Raw genomic sequence first — 16,795 nt, 5'->3', positions numbered from 1 at the left:
CGTGTTGGCTGCAGATTCCTTGACTTCCGCCATAGGGTGGTGGGGTTTCGGGTTCCGCTGAATAGATCAGGAGTTCACTACACTCAGCTGGCGGTTACACGGGTAGCGGAGGCTGTGTGGCGTGGACTGGGCGGTTTTTTAGGTTAGAAGGCCTCGGGAAAGTACGGAGTGGGCTTCAATCTCAAAGGGTGCATGGCAAATAGAGGACGTGCTTGGATCAAGGAACAGTCGGAATTGTAGTTGTAAATTGTTGTAGTTGTGCTGGGAAAGTCCCTGAGCTTCAAGCGCTAATAGAAAGCACAGAAGCTGAAATCGTTATAGGTACAGAAAGCTGGCTAAAGCCTGAAATAAGTTCTGCAGAAGTTTTTACGAAGTCTTAGACGGTGATCAGGAAAGATAGATTAGGCAGAATTGGTGGTGGAGTGTTTGTGTCTGTCAGTAGTGGTTTATCTTGCAGTGAAGTCGAAATAGATACTCCGTGCGAATTGGTGTGGGTGGAGGTTATACTTAACAGCGACCTAAGTTAATAATTGGCTCCTTCTACCGACCCCCAGACTCCGATGATATAGTTGCTGAACAGTTCAGAGGAAATATGAGTCTCGTAACAAATAGATACCCCACTCATACGGTTATAGTTGACTTGGCCTCTTAGCCACAAACAATCCAGAGTTAATAGAGAGCATCATGACTGATACAGGGATTGGTGATCACAAGGTCGTTCTAGCTAGGCTCAATACCGTTTCTTCCAAATTCACCAGAAACAAACGCAAAATAATTTTATTTAAAAAAGCGGATAAAGTGTCACTAGAAGCCTTCCTAAGAGACAATCTCCATTCCTTCCGAACTGAATATGCAAATGTAGACGAGATGTGGCTCAAATTCAAAGATATAGTAGCAACAGTAATTGAGAGATTCATACCTCATAAATTGGTAAGAGATGGAACTGATCCCCCATGGTACACAAAACAGGTCCGAACGCTGTTTCAGAGGCAACGGAAAAAGCATGCGAAGTTCAGAAGAACGCGAAATCCCGAAGATTGGCTAAAATTTACAGGCACGCCAAATTTGGCACGGACTTCAATGCGAGATGCCTTTAACAGGTTCCACAACGAAACATTATATCAAAATTTGGTAGAAAATCCGAAAAAATTCTGGTCGTATGTAAAGTACACAAGCGGCAAGACGCAGTCAATACCTTCGCTGCGCAGTGCCGATGGTACTGTTACCGACGACTATGCCGCTAAAGCGGAGTTATTGAACGCAGTTTTCCGAAAATCCTTCACCAGGGAAGACGAATGGAATATACCAGAATTTGAAACACGAACAGCTGCTAGCATGAATTTCTTAGAAGTAGATACCTTAGGGGTTGCGAAGCAACTCAAATCGCTTGATACGGGCAAGTCTTCAGGTCCAGATTGTATACTGATTAGGTTCCTTTCAGATTACGCTGATACAATAGCTCCCTACTTAGCAATCATATACAACCGCTCGCTCACCGATAGGTCTGTACCTACAGATTGGAAAATTGCGCAGGTCGCACCAGTGTTTAAGAAGGATAGTAGGAGTAATCCATCGAACTACAGACCTATATCATTGACATCGGTTTGCAGTAGCATATACTGTATTCAATCATTATGAATCACCTCGAAGGGAACGATCTACTGTTACGTAATCAGCATGGTTTCAGAAAACATCGTTCTTGTGCAACGCAGCTGGCTCTTTATTCGCACGAAGTAATGGCCGCTATCGACAGTGGATCTCAAGTTTATTCCGTATTTCTGGATTTGCGGAAGGCTTTTGACACCGTTCCTCACAAGCGACTTCTAACCAAGCTGCGGGGCTATGGGGTATCGTCTCAGTTGTGCGACTGGATTCGTGATTTCCTGTCAGGAAGGTCGCAGTTCGTAGTAATAGATGGCAAATCAACGAGTAAAACTGAAGTGATATCAGGTGTTCCCCAGGGAAGCGTCCTAGGACCTCTGCTGTTCCTGATCTATATAAATGACCTGGGTGACAATCTGAGCAGTTCTCTTAGGTTGTTCGCAGATGATGCTGTAATTTACCGTCTAGTAAGGTCAACGGAGACCAGTATCAGTTGCAAAGCGATTTAGAAAAGATTGCTGTATGGCGTGGCAGGTGGCAGTTGGCGCTAAATAACGAAAAGTGTGAGGTGATCCACATGAGTTCCAAAAGAAATCCGTTGGAATTCGATTACTCGATAAATAGTACAATTCTCAAGGCTGTCAATTCAACTAAGTACCTGGGTGTAAAAATTACGAACAACTTCAGTTGGAAAGACCACATAGATAATATTGTGGGGAAGGCGAGTCAAAGGTTGCGTTTCATTGGCAGGACACTTAGAAGATGCAACAAGTCCACTAAAGAGACAGCTTATACTACACTCGTTCGTCCTCTGTTAGGATATTACTGCGCGGTGTGGGATTCTTACCAGGTGGGATTGACGGAGGACATCGAAAGGGTGCAAAAAAAGGGCAGCTCATTTTGTATTATCACGTAATAGGGGAGAGAGTGTGGGAGATATGATACGCGAGTTGGGATGGAAGTCATTAAAGCAAAGACGTTTTTCGTCGCGGCGAGATCTATTTACGAAATTTCAGTCACCAACTTTCTCTTCCGAAAGTGAAAATATTTTGTTGAGCCCAACCTACATAGGTAGGAATGATCATCAAAATAAAATAAGAGAAATCAGAGCTCGAACAGAAAGGTTCTTTCCCGCGCGCTGTTCGGGAGTGGAATGGTAGGGAGATAGTATGATTGGGGTTCGATGAACCCTGTGCCAAGCACTTAAATGTGAATTGCAGAGTAATGATGTAGATGTAGATGTAGATGTAGGCGTCCATTTAAGAGCCCATGTTTACTAGACACTTTTTTCTCGTTTTGGTCCACACTACTTACTACCTCTGAAATTTGCTTATCCTACAATCTCTCAGTAAAGGAGATGTGTTTCCCAGTATCGAGGATGAGCAAGTGCTCATAGCTCGTAAGGTACCCATTTTAAGGCCCAAGTTTACTAAACTTTTTTTCTTGTTTTGGTGCGCACTGCCACTTTTGAAAGTTCCCTATCCTGTAATCTTAGTAACAACAGACCGATCCGTGTATTCCACTGTGAAACATACCAGAAAATTTTTCGGTTATAACTTTCGACCCGGTTGTTTCCACCAGAGCCCCTTACCTCCAACTGATACATTTCCCTTACCTATCATCCCTGAAAGTTTGTAATGTCAACCCGAAATCAGTTTTTAGACGACATTGGAGAGGAAGTGCTATGAGAAAGAATGTGGGATGAATATTGTGAAGCGCCAAGAAACGGAATATACTTGAAATAAGTGGTTGTAGATCCATCATAGGGACTGATGACCATAGATGTTAAGTCCCACATAGCGCTCAGAGCCTTTTTTTTTTTTTTTTAGATCCGTCATAAGTTGTATTGAGAAGTATCTCTTTTTATTTCTTGACGACGACTAGTTTCGGGCGCTTTCGTCCATTTTCAAACCATTCATATCGTAGGTGTGACAAGTACAGACGATGTCCTATGTACAAAAACTGCCCCTGCAGTGATGATCAAAGTGGCATTATGGTAGACTCAAAAACAGTAAACAGATCACATAGGACGGACCTCAGAAAACTGCTGGCAGAACAGTGCAAGTACACGAAACATGATCTGCCGGGGGGGGGGGGAGGGGGGGGGGTACACGTGGGGAGGTGTACGATAAAAATACATGTCGGTATCGCGTCGTTCTCGTCTCAAGGATATCAGTTACGGCGCTTCTACTGTTTCTATGTGCTCTGTCGAAGCGGGTTGCAGGTCGCATCATCTGTCGTATTGTATTTCATTTCATCTCGATGTGAACTGCTTCATACAGTTATTTTCGTTGGCATTTTATTTCAGAATTTTCCGTCAATTTTTGGCATTTCCTAAACATAATTTTGCATAAAATTCCACTGGGGGCCGAACCGCACAGTAACCCTGGTTTCGGTGTGGTGCTGCGGTGGGGTGGGTGGACTGCTGTGGCCTGTTGTGGGGTTGTGAACCACTGATGGCTACAGCGGGACGAAGCATCTCCATCGTTTCTAGGTCCCCGGTTCAATACATACATACAAACTGTAACAGCAAAAATAATTTCTTTACTCGAGAAGGATGGTGTAGCTTATGCTTAAAGTCACCCTACTGGATCTTTTTTGGGTTGTGGCACGCGAACATCAGCTGTTTACTGCTTACCGGCTCTTTTTTTCTGTTAGGATTGGTGATTCTGTTGTATCAGGTGATTTGCAACTGGTGGTGTATATGTTTTCAGTTTGCAGTGCTTTGTGTGTTCAGAGTATATTTTTCTAAAATTTATGTTCGTTTTCAAACATACGCTAAATGAGCGTTATGGTGGTTAAACCGACATATATCTGTTTCGCTGAATTTAGTTAAAGTTGTGGATGCAATAGAAAGTTTCTCTCTTCATCTCATACACTCGTAAAACTTATCTGGTTAATCCTGTAACTGAGGAAAGAGTGTACAGTGCTCATAAATTTCTCCACGAGATACATATAGCTCATTCACATGCATTCGGCGTCTTCTTAATAGCAAAAGCCACAATCTAGCATTCGTCTTCAGTAGCAGAGGCGTCCTTACACCCATCACGTCCCTTTAGTTTAAAATAGCTTCTAACGCCCTTAATAGAACCTGTTGTTGTTGTGGTCTTCAGTCCTGAGACTGGTTTGCTGCAGCTCTCCATGCCACTCTATCCTGTGCAAGCCTCTTCATCTCCCAGTACCTACTGCACCCTACATCCTTCTGAATCTGCTTAGTGTATTCATCTCTTGGTCTCCCTCTACGATTTTTACCCTCCACACTGCCCTCCAATACTAAATTGGTGATCACTTGATGCCTCAGAACATGTCCTACCAACCGACCCCTTCTTCTCGTCAAGTTGTGCCACAAACTTCTCTTCTCCCCAATCCTATTCAATACCTCCTCGTTAGTTATGTGATCTACCGATCTAATCTTCAGCATTCTTCTGTAGCACCACATTTCGAAAGCTTCTATTCTCTTCTTGTCTAAACCATTTATTGTCCATGTTTCACTTCCATACATGGCTACACTCCATACAAATACTTTCAGAAATGACTTCCTGACACTTAAATCTATACTCGATGTTAACAAATTTCTCTTCTTCAGAAATGCTTTCCTTGCCATTGCCAGTCTACATTTTATACCCTCTCTACTTCGACCATCATCAGTTATTTTGCTCCCCAAATATCAAAACTCCTTTACTACTTTAATTGTCTCATTTCCTAATCTAATTCCCTCAGCATCACCCGACTTAATTTGACTACATTCCATTATCCTCGTTTTGCCTTTGTTGATGTTCATCTTATACCCTCCTTTCAAGACACTGTCCATTCCATTCAACTGCTCTTCCAAGACCTTTGCTGTCTCTGACAGAATTATAATGTCATCGGCGAACCTCAAATTTTTTATTTCTTCTCCCTGGATTTTAATACCTACTCCGAATTTTTCTTTTGTTTCCTTTACTGTTTGCTCAATATACAGATTGAATAACATCGGGGAGAGGCTACAACCCTGTCTTAATCCCTTCCCAACCACTGCTTCTGTTTCATGTCCCTCGACTCTTGTAACTGCCATCTGGTTTCTGTACAAATTGTAAATAGCCTTTCGCTCCCTGTATTTTACCCCTGCCACCTTTAGAATTTGAAAGAGAGTATTCCAGTCAACAATGTCAAAAGCTTTCTCTAAGTCTACAAACGCTAGAAACGTAGGTTTACCTTTCCTTAATCTTTCTTCTAAGATAAGTCGTAAGGTCAGTATTGCCTCACGTGTTCCAGTATTTCTACGGAATCCAAACTGATCTTCCCCGAGGTCGGCTTTTTTTACTAGTTTTTCCATTCGTCTGTAAAGAATTCGTGTTAATATTTTGCAGCTGTGGCTTATTAGACTGATAGTTCGGTAATTTTCACATCTGTCAACACCAGATTTCTTTGGGATTGTAATTATTATGTTCTTCTTGGTGTCTGAGGGAATTTCGCTTGTTTCATACATCTTGCTCACCAGATGGTAGAGTTTTGTCAGGACTGGCTCTCCCAAGGCCGTCAGTAGTTCCAATCGAATGTTGTCTACTCCGGGGGCCTTGTTTCGACTCAGGTCTTTCAATGCTGTGTCAAACTCTTCACGCAATATCGCATCTCCCATCTCATGCTCATCCACATCTTCCTCCATTTCCATAATATTGTCCTCAAGTACATCGCCCTTGTATAGACCCTCTATATACTCCTTCCACCTTTCTGCTTTCGCTTCTTTGCTTAGAACTGGGTTTCCATCTGAGCTCTTGATGTTCATACAAGTGGTTCTCCTATCTCCAAAGGTCTCTTTAATTTTCCTGTAGGCAGTATCTATCTTACCCCCCAGTGAGATAAGCCTCTACATCCTTACATTTGTCCTCTAGCCATCCCTGCTTAGCCATTTTGCACTTCCTGTCGATCTCATTTTTGAAACGTTTGTATTCCTTTGTGCCTGCTTCATTTACTGCCTTTTTATATTTTCTCCTTTCATCAATTAAATTCAATATTTCTTCTGTCACCCAAGGGTTTCTACTACCCCTCGTTTTTTTTGCCTATTTGATCCTCTGCTGCCTTCACTACTTCATCCCTCAAAATTACCCATTCTTCTTCTACTGTATTTCTTTCCCCCATTCCTGTCAGTTGTTCCCTTATGCTCTCCGTGAAACTCTCTACAACCTCTGGTTTAGTCAGTTTATCCAGGTTCCATCTCCTTAAATTCCCACCTTTTTGCAGTTTCTTCAGTTTTAACCTACAGTTCATAAGCAATAGTTTGTGGTCAGAGTCCACATCTGCCCCTGGAAGGGTCTTACAATTTAAATCCTGGTTCCTAAATCTCTGTCTTACCATTATATAATCTATCTGATACCTTTTAGTATCTCCAGGGTTCTTCCATGTATACAACCTTCTTTCATGATTCTTAAACCAAGTGTTAGCTATTAACCTAGAACCTAACTGCCAAAAACTGACGGAGATCAGTAGCACGAGTGATCAAACTGTCGTAGGATGTTATCGGGCGACTTCTGGCGACGGTCTCTGGCATTCGTTGTCGGTACCACTATGAAAGCGAAAGAAGTTCTGCGGAGGAGGGAGGAGGGGGGACGCGGAGGTCCATAGGTCCGCTCAACTTTGGTGTGTCTCTGCTGCTTGCAATCTCGTGGTAAAAGAAAGTTGCGTTGGGTGTACTTATAATTCGATACAGGACGAGCTGAGCTCTAACTATACAAAATAATATACCAGACAGAATGACAGACAAGAAAGGAAAAGTGACCTAGGAGACATAAGGAACCCCAGACTTTTCAACAGACATAATGAAAGACAAATCCCCTCACCTGGTCAAAAATGTAAAATGAATATAATAAACGAGAGGATAAAGCACAGCACTGTTCACCTACAGCATTTATGTACTCTACCGCCAATGTCTCGTTGACGACAAGCATGAGATACAATATATCTTTTGGTGGCACCGCGCGCCATAAAAAATGAACATTTCAGGGCTTTCTGCATCCGAGTTCGGTTTCACCCATACCCACACTGAATCTGAATTCAATACTGGACGTCATTAGACGCTGTTTCGTACATGCCCCTGTAAATCACCTCCAGCCGACGGAAATACATAGAGTTTCAAAGGCAAGTGCAGAACACTCAAATGACTTAATCTTTAAAAGGTGAGAATAAATTAAATGTGAGTGGTGCTTGAGGCTCAAGCTACTTTTGTGTCTGAGTAACATGAGAAAAGTGTACAGCAAACGCCTGATGTCAGTAGTACGTTAGGCACCATGCTTACGGAATAGGTAATGATACAGCACCAGACTCCCTCGTGAGACATGTAACTATCCTTGTTGATTTGTTCTACTCATCCATTCCATTTTCGTGTGTATTCGATTGTTATTCCGGCGAGTGTAATATGATTTTCACCTATTCACTAGAAATCCTGTTCTCACTATATCTAACTTCAACCTATTCCTCGCTCCTCTTTAACCTACCTACATGATTAAGGAATCGAACATCTAACATTCCGACCCATAGAATATCAGATTTGTTTTTCCTGGTGACATAATACAACCGAAACGGCACAATATGCCAAAATATTTGCTACCAACTTCCCATTTGAAATTCCGTAATTGATCACGTTGCCTTCAGTTTTCAGTAGAGCCCATTCTGTTCGTCCATCATGAGCTACTCAAAACGCATTTTTCCCAATAACGTCCACATCTACATCCATACTCCGCACTGCACCTTATGGCGTGTGGTGGGAGGAACTTCTGAACCCATTCTCATTTCCTTCCATCTTGCTGCATTCGCAGTAGGCGCGTAGTAGTGACTGTCGCTAAACCTCCGTATGAGCTCTAATTTATCTGATTTTCTTGTCGTGCTTATTGCGCGAAACGTTTATAGGAGGAAGTATGAGTAATATGTTACACTGTTCTTAGTGGAACACGCTATCAGAATATTTCAACAGGAAAACGCTCCATGATGCAAAACTCCTCTCTTGTAACATCTGCCGCCGGCGTGTGCTGAGCATCTCTGACAAGGGGGGGTCGCCTATTCGTCATCGCCGATTTCGTCCCCGTTTGTAGTATGCTAGCTTCTGGCCACGACTTCGTCCTCGTGGATATCGAACTCGCACGAATTTTGAAAAATCCTTAATGTTGTTATCGGTGAGAAAAACGGATGTAAAAAAAGTCATGGTCAAGCTGCCAAACGAACGCAACGGAGATTTTCCGTCTCAGCTCGACAAACTTATCAACGATAATATTTACACCGATTAAAGAATGTATATGGGTAACGGGATTAAACTGTTAACATTATTATTATTCTATAATTTCTAATCTGGTTTATTTAGTATAGTTTTATAACACTTCTGCTGTCCCGATTTTTTCTTCCAATATAATGAAATGATCCGTAAACGAAACAGAGTCCATCCACATCAAGAAAAATTTTTGCCAATTTTACTAATTTTCACGGTCAACTCACACTTGACCAATTATGGCAAAACTGTTTTCACTAAAAAGCGTCTAAAGGTTCCTAAGACAGCTTTCCTGCGTTTCCTATGGAGCCGGCCGATGTGGTCGAACGGTTCTAGGCGCTACAGTCTGGAACCGCGCGAGCGCTACGGTCGCAGGTTCGAATCCTACCTCGGGCATGGGTGTGTGTGATGTCCTTAGGTTAGTTAGGTTTAAGTATTTCTAAGTATAGGGGACTGTTGACCTCAGAAGTTAAGTCCCATAGTGCTCAGAGCCAATTGAACCATCTCCTATGGGTTCCGATTTCCCCGTACTGACACAGATAAAAAAAAACACACTGTATGCGTAGATAACTCGGCCTCTAGGTGGCGTATCAAGATGAGACACGGGCCAAATTTTAAGGTAGAACTCCAACAATGCAACTATGCAAACCACATCCAATTCGTGCAGTAGTTTTTGTGTAATTCGCTTAGAAACATAAGGGCATACAGACAGACAGACAAACAAACAAAAATTCTAAAAATAATCGTTTTAGCTTCTATTACTGTTATAAAGATCCCTCGTATTAAGTGTCTCCTATGTACAGACATGGGCCACATACATTTGTATTAATGTAAGGATGTAGATAATACGTCAGTTGTTGATCGACTCAAAAGTATATGATATTAAAGTTTAATGTCCGGGTCATTGATGTCATTAGAGACAGCGATATACTCCAGTGAGAGAGGCATGTGTCGTTGAAACTAGTTTTGACTAACAGATCTGTCTCAGTAGCCGCCGTAGCAGTTCAGACAGTGACGTAAAACCTGGTCAGGATGCCGAAACATAGTTTCTATGTTTACTTTCCTCTGAAAAGCCGAAATCGTATACGCTTCATAATACTTTATTTTTAAATTTAATTTTGGTGTAAGATTAAACCACAGCCAGACTTTCTGTAATGTAGGCACACGTCACGCCTCTCAAAGCAGCATGGTCTTCTACTCGCCTACTGATGGCGTGCCGGACCCGAACACAACGTTTGGTCAGTTGAGGCTGACCATGCTACGGCTGTGGAGCAACTTCATTAAGAACGGGTAAGTAGTGAGCCAGTGCTATGTTTTTTTATACTACAACAGCTAATGTAGTTATTTCCTGTCTTCTTTTTCTACCATCGCATCAGTATCTCTCGGCCCTTGTAGTGTAAAGAGCCCATAGGCAATAGATAAATCTGTTGAGGCACATGGAGCGACTAAAAAAGAAGACAATGGCCAGGCGATCTAAAACCACAACTAGTTCGCAATTGGCTGGCAGCACAGTTCGCATACAGCACAACGATGAAATGAAAAACTGCAATTGCCGTGTGCGAACTTCGAATAGAGGAAGTATTGTTTGTTGCACACGAGCATCTCTCGGTTACACCCGGCATGTGACTATAGATTCAAGTTCAGAGGAAGATATGGATCACAGTTATTACACACGAATGAGAAAACGAAAATTCTGGATTCATCCATACATCCAAAGAAACTTATACTGAAGATTGCATGTATCATACAAGGAACTTCTAACAGAGTCGTAATTCATACCTTTTTATACGCGGGAGGATCGGAAAGAAACACCCAATAACTTTCATCTTCACTGGTATTTCAGCTGGAATATTGAAATTTCACGTCGATATACTTTGAAGCCTGCGGATATACAAGGACTTTTGTTTTCATGTGCAGCTTTAGCGAGAGAAGCCTGAACTACGAAGTAAACATGGCACGCATGTTACAGTCGTCAACTTGTGAAGAGCAGTGAAGTGTAGTTCTATATTTGTTGACCAAAGGTCATAAACCGCGTGAAATTGACAGGGACATGCTTGGTGTGTATGGGGCGACTATATGGAACGTAGCAACGTCACCAGGTGGTGTGCAATTCTCCGAGAGGCCCTATGAGCCTAGTGATTCGCAATGCTCCGGGCGGCCAGCAACAGCTGCAACCCCGCAGAATGTCGGAGCCACTGAGGCAGCAATTTTGAACGACCTTATCGCAGCAATTCAACATTTCCTATGGTGCGGTGTACGGCATTGTCCATGGCACGTTGAAATTTCGTAAAGTTAGTGCTTGCCAGGTGCCTACGATCCCGACACACAACCACAAGAGCCAGCGAATGATGACAATCTGGGTTCACTTGAGGCGTTATGCTGCAGAATGGCATGACTTTCTGGAAGGAATCTTCACTGTTGATGGGTGGTGGGCATGCCACTACATTCCCCAAACCAAGCAGGCTCTTATGGAGTGGAAACATGCCGGCTACCAAATACGAAAAAAATACAAAGTTACTAAATTTGCTAGGAAAGTGGTTGTGACAGTGTTCTGGGATATGCATGGTGTGTTACTGATGGACTTCGCTGAATACAGGACCACTATGGATGCTGCAGCCTACATTAAAACTTTAGTTGAGTTCCGCCGTGTCCTTCGTGGCAAACACCACAACATTAATGTTGGCAGTGTCAGATTTCTTGAGAACACTCGCACCCTTGCTGCCGCTTCTGTTCGAGAGAAAACCGCCATATTTGGGTAGAGGTGTTTCATCATCCACTATACACTCCGCACCTTGCACCGTCGGACTTTCATCTGTGTCGTCCCATGAGGAAATTACTGACCGGCAAACGCTTTGAGATAGATCCGGAAGAGAAATCAACAGTCTTTTAGATGGATATACTTCAATCAAACAGACTTTTACGAACGGAGCATATTGAAACTGGTACCACAATAGGAGAAACGTGTTGAGAACGTTGGTGACTATATAGAAAAGTAGGTACATGATGTGAGTTTATTTGGGATTTTTGTTGTTACCTATTAAACTTTTTGGTAAGAAATTTGCTGAGCTTTGGTTTCCGATCTTCCCTCATAGAACGACTAATCAGTGCTGTAGTGATTTCGCGTAGTTGATTTCTTCCGCCATAGCACAGGTAATATACCGGTACACTACATACATGATACAGGCCACATGAAATTCTATTCTCTCTTCATACCACGTTTTCTCTGTCTAACCCTACTGCAGTAAGTTGTCTGGGAGCTCATAGGTGTATGAAATGGTATATTTTTCCGTTTCCTGTACAAAACTATCATAACTTGCTCGTTCACCTTCGAATTAAACCAATACAGAGCTGTGTTCGAGGAAACGACGCAACCGAGATCGCTTGGCAAACGCGGACGCCGAGTCGCTGGCAACTGGTTGGCAACGCGTTCCAAGCGATTTATTGGTGAGTCACTTTGCAGTCGTGCCGTCTGCGGAGCCCTGTTTAACAACACAGTAGCAACTTTATTAGGAATGAGTAAGTGGAGAAGACTTGCTGTATTTGATGCACTATAACGAGGACCGGTTTAAGGAGCAAGGGGCACAAGCTGCCGCTTGGGGTGCCAAGCCGAGATTTCTATACAGTACATATCGTAATTGGTAGTGTCCGGTTGGGGCCCGGAGCTGAGAGGGGAGTCAGGGCCGCCCAAGTAATAGATCTGTGTACAGCGCGTATCACGATTTGTAGCGAAAACTGACACGAGTGTAAGAGTACGACGCCAAATAATAAGCCGCTTGTGCGGAACAATGTTCTCGAACTGAATACAACAGTTAACGTAGTTTTTGCAATCTGTTACCAACTCGGACGCCAACAGTTTTCATTTCAGTCGCTCCAGTGTGCGAGGGGCCTTAGACCACACACGATATCGCCTACAATCGGACGCCCGCTTTGATCCCCACGCGCAAGTCATTTACCAATCAATTTCGAACGTCACTGCCGTTGAATTCTGCTGTGGTAAATGAGCTGCTATGTTTACCACCAGCAGCAGTTAATCTCTATGTGCCCAAAAATGCTTGCAAAAATATAATGAAATAAAAAAATTAACATTGCAACTTATTAAACTTGTTGTGAAACGGTTTTCTTGGAAACTGCAAGGTATGTCACAGAATATATTACATTTTTCATTGACGTCAGGTATTCCCGTCTGTATCTCACTACTATAAAATCGTTACTATCTTTTTTTTAACTTGTCAGTCTTGGAGTTTAATTTCAAGTAAGTACACAGTTGGTTTTGCGATCTCGGTACTGGTATGTCTACAGAAATGCTACCAAATATAGCACTACTGACTTCCATACTCTTGTAAAATGTGTGAAGGAGATTATAATGATATGAAATGACAAGGGGCTTCAGTACAGCTGTAGAATAGCTGAGACTTAGACGTTTAACTTAAAATGACCACCTAATAATACGGCACCTCATTCTATATGCTTTAACACTGCGTCTAGTTGTTTCATAAATAAATCAAAATCACCAGATAGGGCCCTGTGTATACCACTACTGCTATCAACTTCCCATGAATTGTACTTCTGCAGCACAAGTAAATGATAATCAATGCAAAATCTGAAGGTGTCATTGTTTTTATATTTGTATTTCTTCGTAATATACGCAGCAGAAGTAAATGCTGATCCATGAAAAGTCTAAAGGTGTAATTGTTTTTATATTTGTATTTCTTCTTAATTCAAGTGGCAACTCCAGCTTCAACTTCATATTTCAGAATGGTTTGTACTCCCTAAAAAACTATGAAGTATAACGTAAAGTACCTACTCTCTGTGAGCATAGCGAAATCAAAGAAGACTACACTGTTACGCTCAACAACTAGACAAATGAAATGCAGCTAGGAGATATATCGCCATAGATGGCCGATTCGTCGAATCCGATTCATCGGGGAATTGAGAGTGTTCAGCGATCAATCGCAGCAATCTGCGGACAGAGCAACCTAAAAACGGTCAACAATGCTAAGAAACGGTGGCGTTCTCCAACCACTAAGTTACCCCTTACTTTTCTATCAGCGGAATACCAAAAATTAGAAGGCATTTAATTTAGGCCATGCAGAAACTTCTCGGGAACAGAACGGTCAACATAAGCGTTAGCTACAGTACTTTATTCCTTTCTTTTTCTTATCTTCTATTATATAATTAAAGCATCTTCATGCAATGCAAAATGTCGCTACAATGGAGGCAATACATGTTCTTAATGCTTATATGGTTACTACAGTTTTCAATCGACACAAGCAGCTTTGTTTCTTTATTCGTTTTCTCGGTTTATTTCTCATAATAGATGCGCTCAGATGAAGGAAGTCAGGCGTTAAGAGAAGTCATAATTTGCTCTGAACGCTTGATGGTGTTTAAACGAAAATTCTCTTTATTCTGGGAACAACGTAAAGTAGCTACACAGCGTTAATAATATGGATATAAATCATAGAGGATAATGAAAACAAAGTAACTAAACCATTATGTGCTTCTGTTCGCGAAAGTTCTTTATTTTCGAATTTTTGCGCGCCTCGTATTTACAACGATTCTCTTACAGTATACTCCTCGTTACCTGTTTAATTTAATTCGCATTTTAAATTTTTCCTAGTCCACTATGGAATAATTCTTTTCTCAATACATCATACAAGTAATACTAAAGAATATGCAACTGTCACATTACAAACAGGAGTCCGAAAAGAGAAACCTAATTGTCATACTGCTATTACAATTCATACATACTATCAAATGCCAAAGTTCGCAGCATCAACAAATTTTCCGTACTTTAGTTTATATTCTCTTTCCGTAATTCTGTTACAGTACTGTCCATACGTCACTGCAGTGGATCTTCCTAAGCCCTTTGAATATTCTATTAGGCAGTTGGACACCGTTCTTCCATAGTTTGCCTCGATTGGTCCGTGTCTGAAGAGAAGAGTGTATGATTTCAACAGATTAATGAGTTGTTAGTGAATATGAACCGAGCAAACCTCGTAAAAAAATTCTGGAAGCTATCGACAAACGCAGTTACTGTTTTCTTTGCCGTAATATCAATAATATGGATATGTGCTTTTTATGAACGTTCTACCTAAAATAACTAATACTTTAGATCTAACCACGCTTTGTCAGAATGCAAAACATGGTCTGGAAACATTCCTTCCGTAAGCGACTGTAACAGCTTTAAAAGGCTTCTAATTCTGCAGTAACTTCAGTGGAGTGCATAAAGAGAACTAACTTGTTACAATGGTTGCTCCACATATGTTGCTTGTTAATGAGTTACCGGTACTAAATGAGACTCCTCACTCGTCGAGAGCTGTGGGGGTGGGGGGGGGGGGGAGGATGGCTCCTCTCCCCCTGATAACAATGACAACCATGACTGTGGGTAGTGCTTTGAGGTTGTCATGTTTGGTGATTCTTTTGACAACACAGAATTTCTCGTCTCTTTCTATGTACAAGAAATTCATTCAAAACCCTGCAGCACTGAAATCAGGCAAGCGCGGTATTTTCACATAGGAGTTAGACGATCCATGAAAAGAAGATCACAGTGTTTCCTGGCTGATTTTCCGATCATTTTGATTTCGCGACACTCCGATTGGCACTTACCTCTACAGCTGGGAAATTATTAGAGAGCAGACAGGGGAGCAACACAAGAAAAAAAGCTGGATTTGAGTTTCGGACGTCAGTTACGCTAATTTTCATTCTCTTTCATATTTCAGTGAAACCTTTGAATGAGAGAATCTTCTATGAAGGAATAACCGGTGTGAAAAATGACTTACAAACCAAATGGTACTTTCTGGCAAACTTAAGCAATGGTTGTTAATATAGTGCACAGATTCGGTACGGCTCTATAGGTGGCCTGCCACCCCGTCCTACAAACCAACGCACAGTATGCCCCTTGATGCGATCAGGGCAGATTCACGTATAGTTCATTGCATCAGGTCTCCAGATGAAGTGTACGATCTTCCAATAATAGGTTAATCACGCAATGTATATTTCTCCATCACAATGCAGTCGTTACTCAGCGATGTACGACAAGTATGTAGAGGTAAATTTTCATTTCAGCAGGTGATCAGACTACAGCATAGAAATGGAAGTGCAGTTATTATACTACTGACACACAGCCAACAGCCTTCAGTAAATGTACATGTACCAGCCCGCACAACACTCTTGAGCTATAAATGATGGTGACCTTTGTTTCTTTTACAGAACACCATCCCCGGAGGGTGAGGAGTTTATCTGGGAGCCTTTTGATAACACAAACCTTTACTACGTGCATATCACAGACACAGTCAATCTGGAGCAAGCCGTGTTCAAAGAACGTATGGAATTCTGGCAACAGAATATCCCACTCTGAAGTTTAAGTAATTGCTGATAACTGCAGTTGCTGTGCATGACTACATTTGCCCACTGTTGTTCACTCTATGTGTCTATCCTCACAATTTAGATAATGTACGAGCATTATTGATCTGTTAATTTGGACTTATGTACGTCATGAGAAGAAAGCGTGCTGTACTGATTTCATACATCAAAACAGAATACCTTATTGAATAAAGAAAAGTAGAAAATTTTTTGTATTATCTTTCTGAGTAAAAACTACTGACACAATGTACATCTGAACCAGTCAGCTATAAAACAGAGATTACGGCATACTAAGTGTAAAACAAAGCATAGGCCTATAGCTAGAGAGATGCTCAATGAAACACGTTTACCTGTCAAGAGAGTAATGCCTGAAGCTTTCAATGACGAACGAAGCAGAATATTGTCAAATGATGGCACCAAAGTTAGCATCCAGTCCGTATCGTATGAGGCAGGAACTGAAACGGAGAATAGGAAAGCAAAAGATGAAATGTTTAACTCTGTTTCCAAATGTTCCTTTACAAAAGGAAACACATGAGAACTACCCCAATTCAATCCTCCTACCACTGAAAAGAAATTGAAATAAGTGATAGTGTCAAT

At 41.7% G+C, this 16,795-nt stretch overlaps 1 protein-coding gene across 2 annotated transcripts in view; it reads left to right on the top strand.

The window, feature by feature from the left end:
• The window catches only part of LOC126282201 (cholinesterase 1-like), an 80,155-nt gene extending 63,751 nt beyond the window's left edge, over positions 1–16,404 (top strand). For both annotated transcript variants that reach the window (XM_049981734.1, XM_049981735.1), the window contains 2 exons: positions 9,997–10,126; positions 16,046–16,404. In XM_049981734.1, coding sequence (XP_049837691.1) covers positions 9,997–10,126; positions 16,046–16,193 — 278 coding nt within the window. In that variant the 3' untranslated portion in view covers positions 16,194–16,404. The remainder of the gene's footprint in view (positions 1–9,996; positions 10,127–16,045) is intronic.
• Positions 16,405–16,795: the final 391 nt, after the last annotated feature.

This window comes from Schistocerca gregaria, chromosome 7 (assembly GCF_023897955.1).
Source record: "Schistocerca gregaria isolate iqSchGreg1 chromosome 7, iqSchGreg1.2, whole genome shotgun sequence".
In the NCBI taxonomy this organism is placed as follows: domain Eukaryota; kingdom Metazoa; phylum Arthropoda; class Insecta; order Orthoptera; family Acrididae; genus Schistocerca; species Schistocerca gregaria.
The sequence above is the reverse complement of the archived record's forward strand: the minus strand, read 5'-3'. Positions and strand labels throughout refer to the sequence as shown.